This window comes from Orycteropus afer, unplaced genomic scaffold (assembly GCF_000298275.1).
Source record: "Orycteropus afer afer isolate SDZICR_OR568_19922 unplaced genomic scaffold, OryAfe1.0 scaffold00610, whole genome shotgun sequence".
Taxonomy (NCBI): domain Eukaryota; kingdom Metazoa; phylum Chordata; class Mammalia; order Tubulidentata; family Orycteropodidae; genus Orycteropus; species Orycteropus afer.
Window position 1 is genome coordinate 893,892 of NW_006922197.1, and position 26,379 is coordinate 920,270.

The window sequence follows — 26,379 nt, forward strand, 5'->3', positions numbered from 1 at the left end:
TTTCCTTGACCCTCCACAACAATGAACTAATACTATATTTGTCCTTTTGTGACTGACATTTCACTCAGCATAATGTCCTCCAAGTTCATTGATATTATGCGGTGTTGTGCAGACTCTACATTATTCTTTAGTGCTGCATAGCATTCCATTATGTGTATGTACCATAGTTTGCTCATCCACTCTTCTGCTATAAATCTTAGAGATAAGTCCCTTGCCAGATATGTAATTATTGCCAAATATGAATTTGTTGCTGTCATTTTTGTTATGTGCTTTTTCGTGGTGTCAATTTCTTCCATATAATTTTCTATGCTGAGCTCGTTTTGTTTATGAATCATGTTATCACTTCCTTCATTGCTATTGTTTTAGTATTTGCTGAATATTTATGCTGGTCCTCTTTTTTCTTTTGATGTGAAGGTTTATCATTTTTCTTTGAGGTTACCCTGTGATTTATAGTTTTCTGCCCAAGTTTAGAACAGTCCATTCTATCTTGTAGTTGTCTTGTTTCCTTACCATCTACAAGTTGTGTAATGACACAGTTTTTTCCCTTTGTGGTTTGTAGTTGTCCTCATTTGTCAATTGATGTCTCTGGTTCCCTGTTTACAATCTTGTAGGCTTATTTACTTTGGATACTTTCATAGCTGGGTTGGTTTCTGGTTTATATCATCAGGTGTGTTAATGATCAGTTGTTGTTGGCTGTTGTTGCTCCTCTGTCCAAAGGGCTCCCTTTAGCATCTCTTGTAAGGTTGGTCTGGGTTAAACAAATTCCCCTAATTTCTGCTTATCTGGAAATGTCCTAATTTCACCATCATATTTGAGACAGTTTTACTGGGTACATAGTTCTTAGTTGGAATTTTTTCTCTTTCAGGGTTTTATATATACCATCCCCTTGCCTTTTCACATGCATGGCTTCTGTGAAGAAATCTGATCTTAGTCTTATTGGTTGCTCCTTGTAGGTAAATTTTCGTTTTTCCTCTGCTGCTCTCATGATTCTTTTTTTGTCTTTGGTTTTGTTAAGTTTGATGATGATATGTCTGAGTGATTTTCTTTTGGGGTCTATCCTGTTTGGGGTTCACTGGACTTCCTGAATGGGTATATTCTCATCTTTCATCATACCACTAAAATTTTCTTCCAACAGATCTTCGACAATTTTCTCTGTGGTTTTGTCTGTCTCTTCCTGTTCTGGAATTCTTATTACACATAGGTTATTCCTTTTGATGGTATCCCACATGGACCGTAGGCTTTCTTCATTTTGTTTTGATCTTTTTAATGATTTATCCCTTTCCAAAGAAGTGTTCTGGTATTTGCCTTCAATCTCACTACTTCCATTGATTCAGTTCTGCTCCTTTGCCCATTCAATGCCTTATCTATTTCTGAAAATTTAGTATTAATCTGGATTTCTGTGTGTAGGTTTTGTCTCATTTCTAATTTTTCATTTTGTTCTTGTATTGTCTTTTGAAATTGTTGTAGGGTTTTCTCTGTGTTTTTCTTGATCCGCCTCTCAATTTGTTGAAGATGCCTAAATATAATTCTTTTGAATTCCTTATCAGGGAGTTCCAGTGTTGCTTCTTCCTCAGGGATGTGTTTTGGGTCTGTATCCTGGTCCCTTGTTTCTCCTGCTTTATCTTGCTTCTTTGTGTGGACTATGATGCTCTGTTGTCTCCGAGGCATTGTGACATTTTTGTGTTATATTTGATTGGTGATTGTATGTTGGAGTGACTTGCCCACAATTTTTGTTTTCTTTGTATGTTATCTATGCAAATGGGTACTATGCTCCTCTATTTGCTAGTTGACAGCATTTATGCACTTACCACCTGTCTCCTTTCCTGTTGTCAGCCTCTCCTATGTCCCTGCTGAACTTGGCAAATGGAGCCTATTCTTAGATCCCTGGAATCTGAATGAGAATGCTATCACTTTGAAATCCAAAATGGTTACCACTTGTAAAGATTCAAAATGGCCACTGCTTGTAAACATTCAAAATGGCTGCATCCTCAGTCACTTTAAATATCCAAAATGGCTGTGCCCTCTGGACAGTGAAATGTCAGCAGCTCAGGTTATCTCCTTCCTTGCTGTTTCCCTCCCTAGTCATAGGCCACCAGCGCAGTTGTCCCTGCAGCCCTAAAGGGCTAATCTTCAGATCAATTCTCAGGTCCCAACACCACTTGGAAATATTCAGGCTGTTGGTCCTGTCAGAGTAGCTGATAGTCTGCAGCTCTGACCATCTCTGTACTCACTGTTTTTGTTCAGATTTTTCCACTAGTTGGTGCCTAGTCCACTTCTGTATAGTTCCTTTCAAAGTTCAGAGCTCCAGAATTATCTTCTGTATCTCTGTCAATTGGTTTTTCTTTTCTTTGTTGAAGATGATCTGTGTTGCTTGTCTGCCTATTCCTCCATCTTACCGGAAGTCTTTTTTTTTTTTTTTTTTTTAACTTTTATTATGGTAAAAACACACAAGACATTTGCCAACATAACAATTTAGACATTGACAGGTCAGGGACATTGATGACATTTTCATCACCATTATTGCTATCCTTTTCCAAAATACACCATTAGCATAAACTCAATGCCCCACAGACAAGAGCTTCCCCTTTCCTCCTCCCCCCAGCCTCTGGTAACCACAAATAATCCATATATATACATGCATATATACATATATGTATATATATATGTATGTTTATGTGTGTGTGTGTGTGTGTGTGTGTGTTTTAAGTTTTTCAGTCTATCTAGGAATTCCACCCCCCTCCCTGGTAACCAACAAATAAAGTTCCCTGCCATGTATAAACCTTGCCTTGACTTTTGATAATAGTGGACTAATAGAATATTTTACCTCCTGTGATTGACTTATTTCATTCAGCATAATGCCCCCAAGTTCATCCATGTTATGTGGTGTTTTGCAGATTCTACATTATTCTTTAGTGCTGCAATGAACATGGGTGTATATACATCTGTTCGTGTCTTGCCTCTCACTTCTTTAGGATATGGACCTACTAATAGGAATGCTGGATCAAATGGTATTTCTGTTTCCAACTTTTTAAGGAATTGCCATATCAATTTCCATAATGGTTGGATCATTTTACAGTCCCGCTAGCAATGGAGGTACATAATCTTTGAGAAAATTGAAGGTTTAGGTCATTAAATAATTTTTATTTAAGGAAGTAAGTATGTACATACAAATGGTCATATTTTGAGAAAACATACTTTAGTTTGAATTGTCCAACATTCATACATTTTTAGTCCCAATTCACTATTTTTCTTTTCTGTAGCATCTGGATGACAGTATTGCTATAGGACCTTCCCATAGGACTTTATACTTTTCTTACTGGGATTCCTCAGCTTCTTTAATCTGTAAGGAACTTCTTCAAGTGTACCTGGACAGGTTTCTAGGGATTGAATTACAGCTAAAGCAAAATAAAACACATAGTTAATTTAAAAGATCATGATAAACTTCGAAAAAAACTTGGAGAAGGAATCATATTTTTCATCATATCAAAGATTGTGTGAAGACTTGCTTTAAGATGATTGGTTACAGAAATTGAAAATATAATTCTAAATTTTACATGGAAAGGAAAGACACTGAATATCCAAAGCAATTTTTATTTTTTAATGTGATTTGGGTGAAAGTTCACACAGCAAATTCACTTTCCATACAGTATTTCACATACACTTTGTCTCATGACATTGACTACAATTTACCACACTGTAACAGTTCCCTTCCCACTTCCTCCCCACAGTTACCTCTTCCCTGTGTCCTTCCCTCCATGCACTCCTGCCCCTGAGCTATATCCCTATGCACACACAGCCCTTCTAGTTTCCCATGACTTTTCTTTCCAAGGAGTATATCTACCTAGTGTAAATGTTCATCTCATATGCCTGTCTCTCCAAAGCAATTTTGAAGAATAAAGTAGGAAACCTCACAATTCCTGTCTTTAAAACATATTGTCCAACTACAGTAGTCATGTAGCTTGTTACTTTTTTAATTATAGACATACAAATGGAATAGAATTGAAAACAGAAACCCAAACATCTATGCTCAGTTTTTATTGGAGAAAGGGTCCAAATATACAGAAACTAATGTTCATTAGTAGTTACCAGGGATGTTGAGGGAGGTGGGGATTCACTCTTTAGATTGTCTAAAATGGTTATTTTTGGTGATGAGAAAAGTAACACTGAAAGTGAAGTATACAGAACACAACTCAAATGTATAGCAAAAAGGGGCTCTTTGTAATTGCTATGGCATATATAATTTGAAACAAGGAAAAACAATATATGTGCAGTATATGCATGCATGTAGACGTGTTACGCATGTATATGTGAGCAAGTTAGTGTGTATATAGCTCTATGCATATTCATATGTAAAAAACTCTAGGGGCCATAGTTACAGATACTTAAACATATTCAAACACCTCACGGGATTGGTTTTCTGGGTTTGAAGACTTGGGGCCATGGTCTCATGGAACATCTCATTCAACTGGCATGATATAGTAAAAGTTATGTTCTACATCCTCACTACGGGGGTTTTAAAAACTTATTACTAGCCATCTAAGAATAAGATGGTGGTTTCTACTCAACAGCAAAAGAGAAATAGGAAAACAGCAAAGAACTAGTTTACAGGACCAATAATCTACATGAACCAAAGCCTCATATACAGAGATCTTAAGGAACTGGATGGTGCCTGTGTACCATTACCGACCATTCTAATCAAGGCCAAAACAGATAGGTCCTGAGGGGATGGAAGAAAAATGTGGAACTGAACCAGAAATTTCTAAAAGCACAAAAACCACACCTACTAGACTGGTTGAGACTGGAGGACTACCTAAGACTTGACCTGACATAACATACTCTCAAATCTTAAACTGATTTTAACTCCTGCTTTTATCTTGTAGCCAAACAGACTGATTCACCAAATAACGTCACATATGAATACTGTGCTCCTTTAAACGATCACCTATATGAGTCAAAAGAGTCAACAGTTAATTTAAAACAAAGATGAGAATGTAAGGGGAAATGGAAACTAGATTAATGTAGACAGAATAACCAGACAGAGATAATGAAATGTTCACGAGTTGTAAAGAGTGCAACTGATGTTACTGAATAATTTTGTAGAAATTGTTGAATAGTAACAAACTGCTGTGTAAACCTTCACCAGAAACACAGTAAAACAGTATTATAAAATAAAGTTGCTTAAATTTTAATAGATAAACCAGGATTTATACATGCAAGTATGTGTGGTTGTTACAGTTACAATTAGTTATTTAGTCCCTTGCTGATGTCTGGACAGGGAATCTTGGAATTGCTACATTATATAATATCTTCAAAGACCCAATTTCAAAAAAATACCTGGTTATGGCTGCTGGGTTAGAATTTCTGGAACTGATGAAGAGCTAAGCCAGCCCACCATCTCAACCATGTGAATGACTTTGGTTTTGTATCTCAAAGAGGAAGATAAGTGGGAATATCAACCAAGTGAGGGTGAAAAAGAGCAAACTGAGGGAGTGGTGAGCTATCCACTGGACTTCACCGGGTTCTTGGGAAGGGAAGCGGGACAGACAGACAGTAGCGTAAGTGGAAGGCGGACACTCGGGATTCCTGACTGTACCTCCACGCACTTCTAGAAAAGGGGCTCTTACTTTTTTTCCTGTCAGTTATTTTTTAAGAATCGATGGTTCTGAAATTGAGCATCTGCTAGGCAAGAAGAAATCTGTCAGTAGGTGTCTCAGCCCAAAGAAAAGCACCTTTATCGTGGGCCTGACACTTTCACTTCCCACAGTGAGACACAAGAACTGGGCAAATGACCAGGCTATCCCTGGCTATCGAGTGAGGAGGTTTATGTTGTGTATTGGATTGGACTGCAAATGAAAAGTGAGTATCTTCAAGATGAAAGCAGTGGGAGAGTTTGATGGTGGTATCTGGGGGAGAAGCTAGGTTCAGGTTAAGAGGGGAAGAGGAAAAAGGAAAAACAGTGAAGAACCTCTGCCACACATTCACCCAGAGATTGTCCTTTCTGTCAGGGGGTCTGGCTTTTAATTTCTCTGAAGCTTATGATGCAGTCCTTACCTCTCTCAATAGACTCAAAATCTTCAGGGCCATTTAAATTAGAAAAGCAAAACATCCAGTGGTGACTAGTATTAAGTCTGTAAAAATGGTGTGGCAGAGGTCTGACCTCTAACTTCATGAGCGGCAGAATCACCATCAGCATCTGCCCAAGGCTGATTTCTATGAAGCACAGGTCAGACATCCCTCCTATCTCCAACCTTTTTTAAAAAAAAAAAAATTCTGACACTGGCTGTTCCTCCCAGGGCATGCTCTGCTTCTCTGCTAGGTTTGATAATATGTTGCAGTGGCCACACAGAACTCACAGACAATATTCCTAATTATGGGTTTCATTAGTGAAATAACAGATTACATCTGAGGATAAGGAATGACTCAGGACACCCTTAAGTGAGGACAGCCTCTTCTCACCACTGCCCATGGGCAGACTTCTCTTTGGCCCTCATCCCCTCATCCCAGCCTCTGCCCCGGCTGGACAAGCATTAAAGGGCTTGTTAGGTCCACTGTACATGCGCAGAAGCACCTCACTCTGGACTGCTCTCTGGCTCCATGTTGGCAAGCCTAGCTCTGGCGACAAGTGCCCGGAGGCCCTACTTCACCACTAACCCTCCTGCTGCGAGATGTTCAGCTCTCTCTCTTTGGGTTGGGAGCCTAATGCTGCCAAGTGCCCCGAGCCACCCCACTCTGACAGCCTCCTGCCTGAAGGTGCTCAACTTTCCAGGTCCATTGGCCAAGAAGCTCACTATACCTTCTCCCACCAGTCTCCTGGTTCTGTGGCCTCTGTTGCTGCCATTTCTCCGCTGCAGATTCTCGCCATTTCTGGTGCTACAGCTCTTTTTGTCTTCTGGGTCTAGGAGTTTCTCGGCACAGGGATCCTGCCTCCAAAGGATGTTTTCCACTCCTAGCTCTTCTTTCTTTGTGGTAGGTAGTGAGTTCCCCCATTTCTGCCTTTAGGATGGCTCATTTTAAGCCTGTTGTTGTTGTTATTTGCCGTCGAGTCGGCCCCGACTCATAGCGACCCCTCCTTGGGTTTCCGAGGCAGTATCACTACGGAAGTAGGATTGCCCAACCTTCCTTCCGAGGAGTGGCTGGTGGGTTTGAACCGCCAGCCTTCTGGTGAGCAGTCAAGTGCCTTAGCCACTATGCTACCAGAGCTCCTCATTTTAAGCCTAGTGGGATAATAACAGTTCCATATACCTTACTTGTATGGTTCAACCCCCACAAGAGTGCCTTGCACTTTATGTGCATTATTTAGCAAGCTATCCAATCCCCTTGGTGGGCCATAAGTACCTCATTTGCATAGCCCCACCAGTCATTGTCTTTTCAATCACCTCATATGCATGTGAAAGCTAGACAATGCAAAGGAAGAACAAAGAAGATTTGAGTTGTGTTGTTAGTGAAGAATACCGAAAGTAGCATGGACTGCCAGACTAACAAAACTGTCCTGGAGGGAGTGCAGCTGAGATGCTCCTTGGAAGCGAGAACGGCCAGACTTTGTCTCACCTACTTTGGTCATGTTGTCAAAAGGGACCATTCCTTGGAGAATGATATCATAGTTGGTAAAATGGAGGGTCAACAAAAAAGGGGAAGGCCCTCAATGAGATGGACTGCCACAGTGGCTTCAACAATGGGCTCAGGTATAGCAAGGATGTGAGGGTGGCAGAAGACCAGGCAGTGTTTTGTTCTGTTGTATGTAGGGTTGCTATGATTCAGAGCTGACTCTATGGCACCTAACAACAACAACACGCAGTCATTTGGTGGGAGTTACAATACCATGACAAAAAAGGCCATATAAAAGGGATCCATCACATTGGAAAGCCTTTCCATAATACATCTATGGGGTGACAAACAAACCCCTTGGTTTCTTGTCCACAGTCACTTAATGTCAGTCTAGAGTCGATCTTTTGTCTATTCAGTTCTTCAGCACCACTCCCCTTTTTCGATCCCATGTTGTTATGTGTCGTCAAGTCGGACCCAACTCATAGCACCCACTCCTTGGGTTTCCGAGGCAGTATCACTACAGAAGTAGATTGCCCAACCTTCCTTCTGAGGAGTGGCTGGTGGGTTTGAACCGCCAGCTCTCTTCCCATATAACTTAAGAATGTTAAGGTTATAGCTCACATGTTTACAGGCCCAAAGCAGAACCCTCTGGTAACATTCATTGGTACGTGGAACTGTTTACATCACCCAGATACTTTGGGGACTCATAGACATTTCAACTGTGCACCTTCAATATTGGACTCCTGAGTTTCCCTCCAATCCACCCCGTTTACCACCCCCAGCTTCCAAACCAAGCCAAACTCACTGCCCTCAAGTGGATTCGACTCACAGTGACCCCTCCTTGGGTTTCCAAGGCGTTATCTCTATGGAAGTAGATTGCCCAGTCTGCCTTCTAAGGAGTGGTAAAACCAAAAAAGCAAACTCACTGCTGTGGAGTCCGATTGGACTCATAGCGACCCCTCGTTGGGTTTCCGAGGTAGTATCACTACGGAAGTTGTTGTTGTTGTTGTTGTGTGCCATCGAGTCGGCCCTGACTCATAGCGACCCCTCCTTGGGTTTCCGAGGCAGATCCCTACGGAAGTAGATTGCCCAACCTTCCTTCCGAGGAGTGGCTGGTGGGTTGGAACCGCCAGCCTTCTAGTTAGCAGTCAAGTGCCTTAGGCACTATGCTACCAGAATTCCCTACAATGGAAGTAGACTGCCCAATTTTCCTTCTAAGCAGTAGCTGGTGGATTTGAACTACCAGCCTTCTCATTAGCAGTCAAATGCCTTAGGCACTACGCCACCAGTGGATGACAAATCCACCTTTCTGCTGTTCTTCCCAAGGCCATTACTCATAATTGTGTGCACCCTCTATGCACCTTCCAGTGTGGTACCTGGCCAATGGACCCCGTAGAGGGCCGTCCTCCCAATGAGGAGTGCAATGAGTCGGCATGGGACTCCTGGAGTTCTCCTTTTGGCGGTAATTTTGTCTGATTGCTTATCCTTATCTCGTAGGACCGAGTTGGGAGGGAAAGTATGGGAGCGGGTGAGTCATGCACGGGGACGAGCACCTGGTAAGTGTCCTCTTCTTCCTGGCCTTGGTTTTCATGGGAGTTACAAGGACCGCTTCACAGCCGTCCTTTCTCCCTGCCCCCCATCCCAGTGCCGGTTGTCGAAGTGGGTTTGAGGCGGGACTACCGCCCTCCTGCGCGTTTACGTGAAGAAGACAAATTGGAAAGATGGTCCTTGCCAGACTGAATGCGGGGAAACTACGTTACCCAGAAGGCATCATGCGTCAGCGTAGGGCGTTTGCCAATGGTCCTCCTGTCATAGAGGCGTTTGTTTTGGGACGGGCGCACGGGGGCGGGACTTCCGCCCTTCTAGTGGTTACGTCATCAGCATAAGACGCTCGTCACCAGACAAGTTGTGAGGGTTGGAGCGTTGTGTCGCATCTCCGCTGCTTGGCTTTGTGAAAACACCCTGAGCCTTTGGAGGAGCCGTGACCCTCTGTAACGGGGGTGTCCCCTGGACCCCCACTGGGCCCTCGAGCTACCTGTTGCCGCCGCCCCTGCCCGCCGTTCCCGCAGCCCCGGAGACGGCGCCCTGGGCCTTCTGCCCCTTGACACCGGGAGACTGAGGCCCGGAGTGCGAGTCTGCCGAGGTCACCCCGTTTCTGACGGGGGAGCCTGCGGGGTCCGGCCCGGCCGCCAGCCTCTCCAGCGTTGCTGCTTTGTCCACAGGGTCCCCCAATGGCGGCGGCGCTGAGGGACCGGGCGCAGGTGAGTGGAGGGTGGGCTTGGAATTGCTGCTCCGCTGCTCGGTCGCAGAGGGCTCCTGGCCGGTGGGCCGGAAGCCGAGGAAGTCGCTGGATTTCTCGTTGCAGCTGTTTGTTCCCGGCAGCTGGCGCCGGCTGGCCGTTTGCTTTATCCCCAGGCCTAAAAGGGTATCATAGAGTCACGGTGGCGCAATTGCTACAGCACTCGCTTGCCAACCGAAAATTTGATAGTTCGAAACCACCTAGCGACTCCTTGGGAGAAAGACCTGCGATAGGCCCTGGTACAGATCACAGCCTAGAAAACGCTAGGAAACCGTTCCACTTTGTCACATTGGTTCTGAGTCAGAATTGATTTGACAGCGCCTAGGAGCTCTGGTAGCATAGTGGCTAAGGCACTTGACTGCTAACCAGAAGGCTGGCGGTTCAAACCCACCAGCCACTCCTCGGAAGGAAGGTTGGGCAATCCTACTTCCTTAGTGATACTGCCTTGGAAACCCAAGGAGGGGTTGCTATGAGTCGGGTTTGACTCCACGGCACATAACAACAACAACAACAACAACAACAATAGTGGGAGCTCTGGTAGCCTAGTGCCTAAGGCACTTGACTGCTAACCAGAAGACTGGCTGTTCAAACCCACCAGCCACTCCTCGGAAGGAAGATGGGGCAATCTACTTCCATAGTGATACCGCCTCGAAAACCCAAGGAGGCGTCACTATGAGTCGGGTCCGACTCTACGGCACATAACAACAACAGGAGCTCTGGTGGCATAGTAGTTAAAGCATTCAGTTGATAATGAAAAGGTTGGCGGTTTGAACCCACCAGTTGCTCCGTGTGAGAAAGATGAGGCAGTCTGCTTCCGTAAAAATTACAGCCTTAAACTATGAGGCAGTTCTACTCTGTCCTGTATGGTCGTGATGAGTCAATCAGTGGCATTGGGTTAACAAGGAGAGAGGACTGTCATGCCTCTGACAGGTGCTCCGTAGGTGGCTGATACTCTCTCCAGGGGCTCCCATGACACTTGGAATGAATCCAACTGCCATCATGGCCTGTGAGTCTCTACCCATCCACCCTGAGGTACCACCTCCGACCTTGACCCTTTGTTCATCCTTCTGGCTGCTGCTTAAATGCTACCTTTTTACAGAGACTTTTCCTAGAGGTTTGGAGTCCCTGGGTTGTGTAAGTGGTTGCACTTGTCTTCTAACCTAAAGGTTGGCAGTAGGAACCCATGCAGAGGCACCATGGAAGCCAGGCTAAGTCACTGCCGTTATTGCTATGATGGGTATTGTCATCATCATTGATTTTTCTCTGACGTCTCACATTGTTTACTGTCCTGTTCTCTAGTGACTTCCCATACAGGATGCTTTTCTGTCCTGCACTGCTGTGTGCTATTGATTCCAGTGCAGTGAGTTGATTCCAACTCATTGTAGCCTCAGCATTGCAGCACCCAGCTAGGCCCTCAGGCAGTGCTGGATAATTTGGGCATTGAGTCTCTCTGCACTTTGATCATTGACACACAGACAAGCTCTTGTCCCATCCAGCACCGTAAAGACCGACACTGCTGCCTCTTTTTGACTTCCCAGGTGTCTGTGAAGTGGTTGTGCCCTTTGCTTGGGTGGAGTGAGGGCAGCTGGAACTGACCCAGAGGACTCTGTACTTGGAGGTGATCCTGGAGAACTTTGGGCTCCTGGTCTCACTGGGTAAGGTCTCAACCTCTTCACTATGAATGTAACTCATATTTCAAACCTGAAAAGGACACTACTGGCGTGTAGTGGGAGGAGACCGTGTGCTGTTCAATATCCTGCACTACTCAGGACAGCCCTTCAGCAAATAATGAAGTAGTTCAGAATGTCAGTAATTTCAAGGTTGAGAAACCCTAACTTAGACAGTTCTCTGCTGTAATGTATTAACCAACATAGACCATTTAGTTTGGGAAAAGAGAGTTAGAAATGTAGGGCATTATTTTTTCTTTTTTTAATTTTTATTGTGATTTGGGTGAAAGTTTACAAAGCACATTCATTTTCCATACAGCAGTTCATACAGATTTTGTTTCGTGATATTGACTGCAATTCCTCAGTTTTAACAGCTGTCTTCTCATTTTCTCCCATAGTTACCTCTTCCCTATGTTCTTCTATGCGTTCCTGCCCCCCCCCCCCCCCCCCCCCCCCCCCCCAGCTATCTCCCTGTGTAAGTGCCCTTCTGTTCTCCCATGATTGATTGCTCTAAGGAGTGTATCTCCCTGATGTAAATGTTCATCTCATATGCCTGTCTTTTGTTTGGTTGAAAGCCACAGGTATGGGTTCAATTCCAGACCTGAAGGGCAGATGGGAACTATAGTCTCAGTGGTTCCATCAGGCTCTATCAGACCAGCGAACTTGGTCCCTTTTTTTTTCCCCAAATGATTTTGAGTTTTATTCCACGTCGTTCTCCCTCTGTATCCAGGATCTCCTACATAGATCCCCCTCCGAGTGGTTGACAGTGGCAGTCAGGCACTATCTAGTGCTTCTGGTCTCATAGTCGTACAGGCCGAGGATCACATGGTATACCAGTCACTTGGACTAACTGTTTCCATGAATCATTGTTTTTCTTCATTCTTCTTTGCTCTGGATGAGGAGAGACCCAATGTTGCATCTAGATGGCTGCTTGCAACCTTTTAAGATTTGTTTGGACATTTCTTAGAGCACATAAAAACAAGCAGATAAATCAATAAATAAAAATGTATCAATATCATCTACCAACCTTATATATGGTCATAGGTATGTTCCCTTTTGCCTGGACATACCTGATAATTCAGTGTGTCTACCCATCTATTTACCTGTGGATTTGTTTGTTATCGCTGACAACGCAGTATTGTGTATGTAAAGGGGTTTATCTTTGTTGTCTACCGTTTGTGTACCACTCTGTGTCTTCTCTAGGGCATTTCTTGAAACTCAGTTGTAAAGTGGTAGTGATATAAGTGTTGAAATCTGTCTGATTTCATGGAGCATGATGACTGTTGGGATCATCCCAAAGCTAATGCCTATGAGGTACAGGTCAGACTTACCTCCACCTTTCAACTTGTTCACGAGTTCTGTCACCAGCCATCCTCCACAGCACTCTCTACTTCTCTACTATGTTTGATAATACATTGCAATGGGCACACAAAACTCATAAACCATACTTTTTTAAAGTGGTTTATTAAGGAAGTAACAGGGTAGAAATTGGAATCGGGATCAGGAAGCTCCAACTCAGGATCAGGCTTAGAATGCATGAAGGCAAAGTCTGGAAGGCTCCCCTGAAGAGGAGCTCACATCCCTCCCTTCAATACAGGACAGCTGTCTTAGCTCCTCAGCCCTACAGCTGAGTAGGCCCTCCTCTCTGCTGTGCACACCCACTCACAGCCCTTCCAGCCTCCTCTCAGCCCCCTCGGGACAGGCTTCCTCTTAGTCCCCTGAGGACAGGTGTCTCTGCCGTCAGCCTGTCCACTGCTGACTGACCCAGCTCACAGCCAGTGTCGGATGTTTTCAGCTCTCTCAGCTGTATTCTTAGCAGCCCGTTCTGCCATCACCACCACCTCTGCTGCTGGGCCCCTTCCAGGCCTGTTGCCGCCATATCTGCTGCTGGGCCCCTTTCATCTTACCAGTTCCAGTTCTTCTGCCGAGCTCCTTCCTGGCATGTTGCTGTAGGCTATGCGGATTGGACCCTGCAGAGCCTGGCACTGCTGGCTGTGCCACAGGACCCTTTCCTTGCCTCTCGCGGTCTTTAGTGTTTACAGCCTTTGACCTGTGTTACAGCTTTTTCAGGAAGTTCTTTCCTTCCACTCACTCTGTTTCTTTGTGCCGTCTTTCTTTCTGCCTGCCAACTTCTGTGATGTTGGCTGCATATATAAGCGAAACCTAAACCCAGTGCTATTGAGTAGAGTCTGACTCATAGTGACTTCCACTGTGTTTCCAAAGCTGTAACTCTTTATAGAAGTAGATTGCCTCATCTTCCTCCCATGGAGCAGCTGGTAGGTTTGAACCTCTGACCTTTTGGTTAGCAGTCAAATGTTTTACCCACTGTGCCACCAGAGTTCCTTTATATATAAGCAAACTCCTCATTAATCTCAAAGCATGGCCCTTCTACCAGGGCCCTGAACTAAGCAATCCTCTCTCCCTTCTTGGTAGGCCATAGACATTTCATTTGCGTAGTAGGCTATACTCACTTCATTTGCATATTATATTAACCAGTTCCTTTCAGGGCAGGCTGCAGTATCAAACCACAAGTTGTTGACAGCTTGCTCAGGAAATGTCAGTCAACTGGGACAAAAGTAAGAAACCCTCTGGGGTAGAAAACTAGGGTAAAGATAATGTCTCAGGCAGTTTGGGGGCTGAAATCTACCTGTTTTTCCAAAGAACAAAGGCAAAAGCCCACATAAAGGAACTCATTTCACCACACTCAGGTTAGGTTAGGGAGCTCTGGTAGTGTAGTACCTAAGGCACTTAACTGCTAACCAGAAGGCTGGCAATTCAAACCCACCAGCCACTCCTCGGAAGAAAGATGGGGCAATCCACTTCCGTAGTGATACTGCCTCGGAAACCCAAGGAGGAGTCACTATAAGTCAGGTCTGATTCAACGGCACATAACAACAACAACAACAGTTTAGGTTAAAACGTGCCCACTTCTAGAGAATTGGAATTATTTTATTTTTTAATGAGACGAGAGAAAGCAAGACTGTAAAAGAGTGATAAATATAAAGAAGTTTTTCAAACAAAAATTCCTCCATTTTGCCTTGCTGATCTCAGGCCAGTTTCACACTGCTTCCCCCTGAGCTCACTCTGCTTGGGCTCTATCCCTGCAGCTCCCCAAGTGCACATCCACATCGGACCTTTGCACTCGCTGTTCTTGATACCTCAGTGTGTGCTCTCTGGAGTTTCGGGAATTCACACACCTGGTACCTTCTCAGCACAATGGGACCTCTCACCCGGCTGTATTATAACTGTGAGCCCTTCCCCTGGGCCCTTCCCTTTCCCCATCCCCCTATTTTTATTTTCTAAGCCCATGGTTCTCAGCTGAGATGGTATTGTTCCCTCCCCAGGGGACATTTGCCAAAGTCTGGAGACACGTGCTTTTTTTTTGTCGTAAAAATTTGTGTAGTGTTTGCCTTTGTAACATTTTTTACTTGGTTTCAAATGCAGGGACTCCAGATCCCAAGGACTTACTCCACTCCTGTATCTTGGCAGCAGTCTGGTTCCCCTCTTCTGTCTTGCTTCTAGTTTTCTCTCTTGTAAGATAAAAGGTGTGACACAAACAGTGGTATGATTTCAGTAAGGTGGTGAAGGGTGATAACTTGAGTCACACCTTCTGCTAAGATGGTGACTGAAGGTACATCCCATCCTAATCCCACCTCATTCACAAAATGGACAACTCATTCTAGAATGGAACTATAACCACAGGCACAGAACCTCAGATTTATAACACTTCACAAAATATAGGGCTGTGTCTGCAAGGACTGTGTTAAGTAATTTACTGTACTGCAAGAATATCTTCATTCTGGGGACATCAAGCTCAACTGGCATACCATACTACACAAAACATTGTTCTACATCCTACTTTCACAAGTAGCAACTGGAATCTTAAAAGCTTGCAAGCAGCTATCTGGATGTAACAATGGGCCTCTCCTTGTCTAGAACAAAGAAGAATGAAGAAGACCAAAGATTCATGGAAACAGTCCAAGGGACTGGTACACCATGTGATCCTCAGCCTATACAACTATGAGACCAGAACTAGATGGTGCCCTACCAACCACTCGGAGGGGGATCTCTGTAGGAGATCCTGGATAGAGTGGGAGAACAATGTGGAACAAAACTCATAATCATTTGAGAAAAAAAAGGTACCAGGTTTGCTGGTCTGATAGAACTTGATGGAACCACTGAGACTATGGCCCTGCTAAAAGGACAAGGAGGCCCCATGTTCTGACCTCCTCTAATCCCACAAGAGGAAGACAGGGTTACCAGCAGTAACCCAAGGTCTATTACTGCAAGGCCAGACATGCTGCCTCCCTCCAACCCTTTCTCCAACCATTCCTCCCAGAGCACCCACCACCTCTCTCCTGGGTTCGATAATTCGCTGCAGTGGCCCCATAGAACTCACAGATTACAAGATTTATTAGGGAAGCACCAAACTATAATTCAAGTTCAGGAAAAATGCTCAGTCTCTCTCTCTCCAGCCCATCGACCCTCAGCCAGCAGTCTCTCACAGTCTCTTTCCCAGCAGTGCTGGTCCCTCGTTGTCTCACTCAGCAATGCATGTCTGTTGCGTCTCTTTCCCAGCAACACGTGTCTAAGGAGCCCATGTCTCTTTCAGCAGCACGTCTTCCTCAACCAGCAGTCAGAGAGAGTTCTGCCTCTAGGAGGCCTCCTTTTGAGCCTGGCAGGGTGGTCAAACTAGCCAATTATAGCATCAGAACTCTAAGCACCTGAGAGAGAGTGGGCACCTCCCAGAACATTGTTTTATGCCACTCTCAACAGAAATACTCCAGGTGGACACCGTCAGCAATCAGGAGCTCCTCAGTTGCTCATAGCAAATCCCACCTTGGAGTTTACAAAGACTTATGGGTAGAAAAGCCACACAAAGTAATTTACTACACTGCAGGCCCCTAGCTGCCCTTCAGGTTTGGAATTGAACCCACACCTGTGGCTTCCAGCCAAACAAAATCCAGCCATATGAGGTGAACATTTTACACTATGTAGATACACTCCTTGGCGTGAACAACCATGGGAAAATAGAAGGGCTATGTAGGCACAGGGACATAGCTTAGGGGGCAGGAGTGCCTGGAGGGAAGGACACAGGTAAGAGGTGACTATGGGGAGGAAGTGGGAGGGGAGCTGTTGCATTGTGATAAATTGTTGTCAGTGTCATGAGGCAAAGTGTATGTGAACTGCTGTATGGAAAGTGAATTTACTCTGTAAATTTTCACCCAAATCACAATAATAGTAAAAAAAAAAAAAACATTCTTCCTCAGGGATATTTCTGGCCCTGTTTTCTTTCTTGTAAATTTTAGAATCAGCTTACTAAGTTCCAAGATAAGCGCAGTTTGGATTTTATGCATAGTTGTACTGAATTGGGTAGAGTCATCACTTTTACATTGTTATTTTCTTCACTTATAAATAATCTTTAATGTCTTCAGGTAACATATTATAACTTAATCTGTCCTGATGATGTTTGTTTTGCTAGTGTTCACCTAGCTGTTCATCAGGTGTACTGGAATCAGTATGCTCCTAATCAATATGCCCTTCCAAATCCTGTTCAGATCTGCCTTACAAGCCCTGTCCAGGGAGTGGCAGTGGCCACTCCCACTGTCACCCAGGTAAGAACCTTGGGGATCAGCCTTCCCTCTCCCTGTCCTCTCTCTACATTTTCAGCAGCACCCCCTCTCTTGCATGGTGGCCCCCCGGGTTCTCTGAAGATTCTGTGTCTTTGCACGTTCTTTCTTCTAAGGCTGCAGTGTCTGTCCTACACCTATCTGGCTCCTCATCCCTCTCTGTGAGGCCGCTCTTTGTGGGATGCCTCCTCTGGGAAGTGTCCCCTGATCTCCTTCTGTCTCACATCTGATCTGCAATAGCTGCCTCTTTCTTGTGCTCCCATAAGAACATGAGCTATCTTCACAGAGAGCTGTATCCACCCATCCCCTGGTCTCCTTTCCAAGGTGGGACACAGTGGAGGAATAGGAAGGGAAAAGTGGAAACCTGGAGTTCAGAGATGTCAAAATACACAGGCACAGAAGCACTGTTTTCAGTTTCTCACTGAAGTGGTTGACCCTTCTGTTTGATGTTTTTTAGGAGACAAAACAAGACTCGAGGTCACAGAGCCAACTGCTCCTGAGCTGGCCATATCTGAGGAAGCTTCAGTCCAGGGATGACTGACACTATGAACCTTCACTGACTGTCAGGTGGGGTGAGACAGGGATCAGGAGGGGCCACCAGCAATGCAGGACCAACACTTGAGACCAGGGGTAGTCCCTCAAAAGGAGCATCTGCCTGGGCAAATGAGTGCTGAATGTGATGGTTTGGGGACAGTTGATGGAGCATGTTCAAGCATTTTGCAGGACCAAGTCTTTCCAAGAGATGCTATTCATGATGGTGACTCACGTGGACCAGTTATAGATGCCATGACTCGCGAAGAAAGACATTCTTATATTTGCACTGAATGCGGGAAGGAGTTTAAGAAGAGACACCTCCTTACTCAACATGAGCAGATTCACTCTGGAGTGAAGCCCTTTGAGTGTACAGAATGTGGGAAAACTTTCAGCAAGAGCACAACCCTCCTTCAACACCACATCATCCACACTGGGGAGAAGCCCTATCAGTGCACAGAGTGTGGGAAGGCCTTCACCCAGAGGGCACACCTAACTCAGCACCAGCGGATTCACACTGGGGAGAAGCCCTTTGAGTGCAGTGAATGTGGGAAGGCCTTCACCCACCACTCCACGTTTGTCTTGCATAAGAGGAGCCACACAGGAGAAAAACCCTTTGTGTGCAAGGAGTGTGGGAAGGCCTTTCGTGATCGGCCAGGCTTCCTTCGACACTATACCATCCACACTGGAGGAAAGCCCTATGAATGCAGTGAGTGTGGGAAGGCCTTCAATCACAGGTCTGAACTTACACGGCACCAGCGGCTTCATAATGAGAAGAAACACTATGAGTGCATTGAGTGTGGGAAAACCTTCAACTATAGGTCACACCTTGCACAGCACCAGCGGATTCACACTGGGGAGAAGCCCTATCAGTGCAGAGATTGTGGAAAGGCCTTCAGCCAAAGTGCCCACCTAACTCAGCATCAGCGTATCCACACTGGGGAGAAGCCCTATGAGTGCAGTGAATGTGGAAAGACCTTCGCCCACCTCTCCACGTTTGTTTTGCATAAGAGGAGCCACACAGGAGAAAAACCCTATGAATGCAAGGAGTGTGGGAAAGCCTTTCGTGATCGGCCAGCCTTGTTTCGACACTACAGCATCCACACAGGAGAGAAGCCCTATGAGTGTAGTGAGTGTGGGAAGGCCTTCAACCGTAAGGCTCACCTCACTCAGCATCAGAGGACTCATACAGGGGGAAGCCCTATCAGTGTGACAGATGTGGGAAAACCCTTCACAAGTGGGCAAAGCTCAGTCAACATCCAAGGACTTCTATTGGGAATGGACTTTTTAAATGTAACCACTGAGGAAAATCTGGACAGAGGAAATATCTTACTGAGCATGTGATTGTTCTTGCCCAAGTGAAGTCTCCTGTGTCATTTCTGTGAGGAAGTGTTCCTTCCCAGATAGTTACTTGTCATCTAAGAGTCCTGTTAGATTTGACCTGCACAGAGTCTGACTCTACATCTGAGAATTCATCCACCAGAGAGACTGAGTAGTCACTGTGCTCTTAGGAAAGGCTTCAGCCACATCTTTCTTAGTTTACTCTGCATTGTTATCTCAGGAATATTTAAACCAAGAATGAAGATGCAGAGGAGACATAGAAGGGAAGAAGAAATGGAAATACGTCTGTTTTTAGAATTCCCAGCCAAACTCATTATAATTTGGCATAGACTCTGTATTTGAGGATAAGGGAGTGTTGTTTCAGAGTTTAAAGGGCTTCATCTGTGTTATACATTCATATCCACTGTCCTGAACCAGTGGAGTTTATTGGTTGAGGGCAGGTCTGAAACAATTTGTTGAAAGCCTTTTTTCTACAGCATTGTCTTACCTTTGAGGCACATAAATCTCTTAAGAAATAATGTAAGCTTAACGTGTTAGAGAGGTTAGGATACATGTGCATATGGGCATGTTTCAAGAAAACATATTTTGTTTGTATGGTTCCAATTGACCAACATTCCTGATTTTTATTGTTTATTTTTTTTCCTTCTGTAGTATCTAGACAACAGTCTATCTGTGATATTCCTAGTTTACCCTTAATACTATTTTCCCATGGGATTTTTCACTTTCTTTAAGGCTCTATATAGAAACTTCTCCAAATCTACCTCAACAGTTTTCTAAAAGTTGTTTTACTGCTTAAGCAAAATAAAACACACAGCTAACTTAAGTTAAAGAATCATAATATAATAAAATCCTGGTGATGGAATCTTGTTCTTTTTTTTTTTTTTTTTTTATCTTAGGTTATATAAACACTTAGTTTAAAGGAACTGCATACAGAAATGGAAACTCTAGTTCCCACTTTTGTATGGAAGGAGAAGAGACACCAAATAGCCAAAGACATTTAAAAGAGCAAAATAAGAGGCTTCACACTTCCTGACTTCAAAACCTACTATACAGCTACAGCAAGAAAAACAGCTTGGTACTCCTATAAGGTAAACATTTACACCAGGCGGATACACTCCTCAGAATAATCAAATCAACCATGGGAGAGCAGAAAGGCAGCATGTGCATAGGGAGATAGCTCAGAGGGCAGGGATGCACGGGAAAGAAGGATACAGGGAAAAAGGTAACCACAGGGAGGAGGTGGGAAGAGAGCTGTTATAGGGATTGCAATCAATGTCATGAAACAAAATGTATATGAGCTGTTGTTAAGTGCCATCAAGTCGAACCCGACTCATAGCGACCCTTCCTTGGGTTTCTGAGGCAGTATCACTACCAAAGTAGATTGCCTGACCTTCCTTCTGAGGAGTGGCTAGTGGGTTTGAACTACCAGCCTTCTGGTTAGCAGTCAAGCACCTTAAGCACTATGTCACCAGAGCTCCTGTGTATAAACTACTGTATGGAAAATGAATTTGTAAACTTTAATGCAAATCACAATAATAATAATAATAGCTTGGTACTAATTTAACGATAGACATATAAACCAATGGAATAGAGCTGAAAACTGAGAAATAAATCCAAACATCTATGGTCAGTTGATTGTGGACAAGTGACCCAAATTCTTTGAATAGGGAAAGAACAGTATTTTGAATAAATTAATAAAGAACAGTCTATAATTCCAGGCACCTGGCATGTTTGAAGCTTCTATTATAGACCTGAACCCATTTATTAAACTTGACTCTTTTTCGGAAGTTACTTTCACTATGGAAATTCTTGTAAAGATGCCTGCACATTTCAAGATATGTTATTATTAAGATTGTTTTTTCAGAAATGTTCCAGGAAACTTCTAGGTAGCCAAACTATCTTTTCCATTGTTGATGAGTATTATACACAACTTTATGTCAATACCAACAAGTCATCATACATTTCAACCTGCCCTTCATGTTTGTGGTTTTTTTCCCTTTATAATTCCCTGTAGTTGAATAGCTCATGGGAACTCAGTGAGTTGCTGTCACTTTGTATTTTCCTCAGTTTAGACTGTCCTGCTCCCACAATAAACTCTTTGTTTTATTCCATACACACACACACACACACACACATTGTTGTTAGGTGTGTTGAGCCATCTCTGACTCAGCAACCTTATGAACATAGAAAGAAGCACTGCCTGGTCCTGTGCCAGCCTCACAATCCCTGCTATACCTTGCAGCCACTGTGTTAATCCACCTTTTTGAGAGCCTTCCCCCTTTTTTTTGTTGACCCTCCACTTTACCAAGCATGATATCCTTCTCCAGGGATTGATTTCCTTCTGACAACATGACCAAAATAGGTGAGACGAATTGTGGCCATTCTCGTTTCCAAGGAGCATCCTGGCTGCACTTTTTCCAGGACAGATTTGTTAGTTCTTTCAGCAGTCCACGGTACTCTCAGTATGCTGCCAACACCACAACTCAAAAGCATTAACTCTTCAGTCTTGCGTATTCATTGTTCAATACTCAGCATGCATCAGAGGTGATTGAAAATACCATAGCTTGGGTTGGGCACACCTCAGTCTTCAAGGAGACATCTTTGTTCTTCGTTACTTGAAAGAGGTCTTTTGCAGTAGATTTGCTCCATGCGATATGTTGTCTGATGTCTTGAATGCACTTGCATTGGTATTGATTGTAGAACTAAGTCATATGAAGTCTTTGACAACTTAAATCTTTTCTCCATTTATCGTGATGCTGTTTGTTGGTCCAGTTGTGAGAATTTTTGTTTTCTTTATATTGAGGTAAAATCCATAGTGCGGACTAAACTTCAGTCTTCATCAGTAAGTGCTTCGAGTCATCTTCATTTTCAGCAAGAAAAGTTGTGTCGTTTGCATATCACAGGTTGTTAATGAGTCTTCCTCCAATCCTGATGCCACGTTCTTCTTCGTATAATCTAGCTTCATGGATTATTTGCTCAGCATACAAAGTGGATAAGTATGGTGAAAGAATACAACCCTGACACATTCCCTTCTTGATTTTTAACCATGTAGTGTCCCCTTGTTCGAACAACAGTCCACGTACAGGTTTCGGATGAGCACAATCAAGTATTGTGGAATTCCATTCTTCTCAATGTTATCCATAATTTGGTATGATTCTTTGAGGAGTATGAATTTTTTTCAGTTCTTTGAAAAGTGAATGCTTTTGCATAATCAATAAAACATAAGTAAACATCTTTACGGTATTTGCTTTCAGCCAAGATCCTTCTGATATCAGCTATGATATCCCTTGTTCCACATCCTGTTCTGAATCCAGGTTGCATTTCTGGAAGTCCTCTGTCAATATACTGCTGCAACCATTTTTGAATTATCTTCAGTAAGATTTTACTTGCATGTGATATTAATGATATTGTTTGATAATTTCCATTCTGTGGAATCACCTTTCTGTGAAATAGGTACAAATATGGATCTCTTCCAGTCAGTTGGCCAGGTAGCTGTCTTCCAAATCTCTTGGCTTAGCCGAGTGAGTGCCTCTAGCACGACATCTGTTTGTTGAAATATCTCAATGGATATTCCATCAGTTCCTGGAGCCTTGGTTTTGTTTTTTTTTTTTGTTTGTTTTTTTTGCCAATTCCTTCAGTGCAGCCTTGACTTCTTCCTTCAGTATCATTGGTTCTTGATTATATGCCACCTCCTGAAAAGGATGAAGATCAACCAATTCGTTTTTGTACAGTGACTGTATTCCATCATCTCTTGATGCTTCCTGCATCATTCAATATTTTGCCCATTAAAATCTTTCAATATTGCAACATGAGCCTTAAATTTTTTCTTCAGTTCTTTCAGCTTGAGAAAATGCTGAGCGTGTTCTTCCCTTTTGATATTCTAACTCCAGGTATTTGCACATTCCATTATAACAATTGGCTTTGTCTGCTGGAGCTGCTCTTTGAAATTTTCTGTTCAGCTCTTTTGTCATTTCTTCCATTTGCTTTAGCTAGTCTCTGCTCAAGGGCAAGTTTCAGAGTCTCTTCTGACATCCATTTTGGTCTTTTCTTGTCTTTTTAATGACCTCTTGCTTTGTTCATAGATGATGTTCTTGATGTCATCCTATAATTATTCTGTTTTTCGGTCATTGGTGTTCAATGCATCATATCCTTTAGATGGTCTCTAATCAGGAGGGATATATTCAAGGCTATATTTTGGCTCTTGTGGACTTGTTTTAATTGTCTTCAACTTCAACTCAAACTTGTGTATGAGCATATGGTCAGTTCCACAATCAGCTTCTGGCCATGTTTTGGCTGAAGATACTGAGCTTTTCTATTGCCTTTTGCCACAGTTGTAGTCAATCTGATTCCTGTGTACTCCATCTAGTGAAGTCCACATGTATAGATGCTGTTTGTGTTGAAAAAAATTTGCAGTGAATAAGTTGTTGGTCTTGCAAAATTCTGTCTTGTGATCTCCAGCATTATTTCTGTCACCAAGGCCATATTTTTCAGCTATTGGCAATTCTTCTTTGTTGCCAACTTTTGCATTCCAATCACCAGTAATAACACATCTTGATTGCATGTTCAGTCAATTTCAGACTGCAGAAGTTGGTAGAAATCTTCAGCTTCCTTATCTTGGGCTTTGGTGGTTGGTGCATAAATTTGAATAATAGTAATATTTACTGGTCTTCCTTGTGGACATACAGATACTATCCTATCACTGACAGTATTGTACTTCAGGACAGATCTTGACACATTCTTTGTGATGATGAATGCCATACCATTCCTCTTCAATTTGTCATTCCTGACATAGTAGATCGTATGGTTGTCTGATTCAAAATGGCCAAAACCATTTCAGCTCACTATGCCTAAGACATTGATCTTTATGCATTTCATTTCATTTATTACAACTTCTAATTTTCCTATATTCATACTTTATACATTCCATGTTCTGATTATTAATGGATGTTTGCAGCTGTTTTTTCTCATTTTGAGTCATGCCATATCAGCAATTGGAGGTCCCAAAAGCTTTACTCCATCCATATCATTAAGGTCAGCTCTATTCTGAGGATGCAGCTCTTCCCCAGTCATATTTGGAGTGCTTTCTGATGTGAGGGGCTCCTGTTCGGCACTATGTTGGACAATATTTCAGGGATATTCATAAAGTTTTCCAATAATATATCACACAGTGTTTTACTGCTACTCATAATGTTTTCATTGGCCAGTTCTTTGAAAAGTGTATGGCCTTTACCTTCTTCAGTCTCAGTCTGGAAGCTCCGCTGAAATCTGTCCACCATGGGTAACCCTGCTGGCATTTGCCACACCAGTGGTATAGCCACCAGCCTGATAACAACACACAAGCCACCACTGTACAGTCAACTGACAAGTTTGTGTCCCTTAGCTGCTCCAAACCATTCCACTCACTTCCTGGCCTCCCTAAAGCTGTAAGTGTGTGTGTGTGTGTGTATGTATGTTATGATTTGGGTGAACGTTTACTGAACAAATTCATTTTCCATTCAGCATTTCATACACATTTTGTTTCATGACATTGACTGCAATTCCACACAATGTAACAGCTCTTTTCCCACTTCTTCCCCATAATTACCTCTTCCCTATGTCCTTCCCTCCCATGCACTACCCTCCCACCCAAGCTGTCTCCCTATGTAAACACTGTTGTCTTGTTGTCCATGATTGATTGCTTCCAGGAGTGTATCTACCTGATATAAATGTTTACCCCATAAGCCTATTGTTTGGCCAAAATAACAGTGAGACACCATCTTTGTTTTACTTTAACAGAATTTTAGTTGATGTTCAGTCTTTAACATTTTTGGTGTCACAAAGTGAGATCTGGTGGACCACTGCCTGCCATTTCCCTGGGTTCTGGGGATCTGTTTTCTGGCACCCCCAGAGTCAATTGGACTCTCTCTATTCACATCTTGGGAAGCCTCTGGGTGAGTGTCCTCTTGGATTCAAGGCTCTTTAACCTTGCATTTGAAGCTTTCCACAATTAGTGTGAGGTTTGTTTCTTCCTTGGGACCTTAGTTTCATTTTGAATGATTGATTTGAGCTTCAAGTTACCACTACTTGGAATCTGCTAGAGGTTACTTCCTAAAGAATTTTAATTCATTCAGATTTCTCTTTAAGTATGGGAAACACCAGTTGCAAGGGTAGATCAGAGTCTCCCTTTGGTTCTATGACCTGTGACTTTCTATCTGGTTGGCATTCTGTTACTAAGGACAGTTTGGAGAATCCGTGGCTGCTTTAGGGTCTTTTGATCTTTCTAAATTAATCTTTCTGCATAGTAAATTAGAAAATAAATGCTCCTGAATTAAGCAACATGAATGGGATGCTTTTTAGTCTGGTACCTTGTGGCCTCTGAGACATCAAGACAGTAAAATTGCTTCTTTGCAAGATACTGTTTCCAAATTAGTAAAAAAGAATGAAGAATTACAGTACAGAACCTTTTTGCATTACCCTCACCCTGGCAATTCTCTCTGTCCCTAAATTCTTTCCTCTTACTGTCCCTAAACTCTTCTTTGTGAGCTTCCTTTTCTGGTAACTCTGATCAAACAGATATTTCTTCTGAAACCACTTATTTTCAAATACCCTTTAAAATTAAGATACCTGTGGAAGCTAGGAAGCCTCCCCAGGTTATTTTTACTCCTTGGGAAAAAGCTGAACTTGGTGCTATAGTAAAGGAATTCTCTAACCCTCATGAAGATCCTAAGAAGTTTACTGAGGAATTTAGTATATTGACAGCAACTTATCCCTGACTTTTATCAAGTAATAAACATGTCAGCTGGATCTGGGGAAACTTAGTTATGGATGAATCAGGCTTATTGGCACCATCCAGAAAGGTCGTTAATCATTAAAACAACCCAACTTTTAGAGTCCAGAGCAATGTCTAGAAAACTTCTAGACAGTATACCTAAAGCTTTCACATAAATTCAAATGATGAATCTTGAAAATTGTAAACAAGGAAAGAATGAAAATAGTTACAATTATCAGGATAGACTGGCTAAAATTTTTGTAAAACATTCCATTGTATCCCTAACAGAAAATACAGCTAAAATCTTTTTCAGTTCTGTTTATTAATGGCCTTCACCTAGAGATCTCTGTGTTGACTAGGTGCCACAAGCTGGATTGGGAAACAATACTATTATTGAACTCACCAATTTAGCTTTAAATTGGCTCAGACTTTAGAACAAGGAAAGCAGGCAAACAAAATAAATCGATGACCCTACAGCAATTGCAATCCTTTGAAATAGATAATTCAAAACCCTCTTATAAATGAAAACCTGGCCACTGGATGAATGAATGCTATATGATGAAAATCAAAGATGTAAACTTGAGAAGCCCTGATTCAAACCATTTACCAACGGTTCCA

The 26,379-nt window shown here is 43.1% G+C and overlaps 1 protein-coding gene across 1 annotated transcript in view; it reads left to right on the top strand.

The window, feature by feature from the left end:
* The window catches only part of LOC103210421, a 606,668-nt gene that overhangs the window by 523,687 nt on the left and 56,602 nt on the right, over nucleotides 1-26,379 (top strand). The window contains 3 exon segments of the mRNA XM_042783036.1: nucleotides 13,945-13,964; nucleotides 17,988-18,409; nucleotides 18,494-18,881. Coding sequence (XP_042638970.1) covers nucleotides 13,945-13,964; nucleotides 17,988-18,409; nucleotides 18,494-18,881 — 830 coding nt within the window.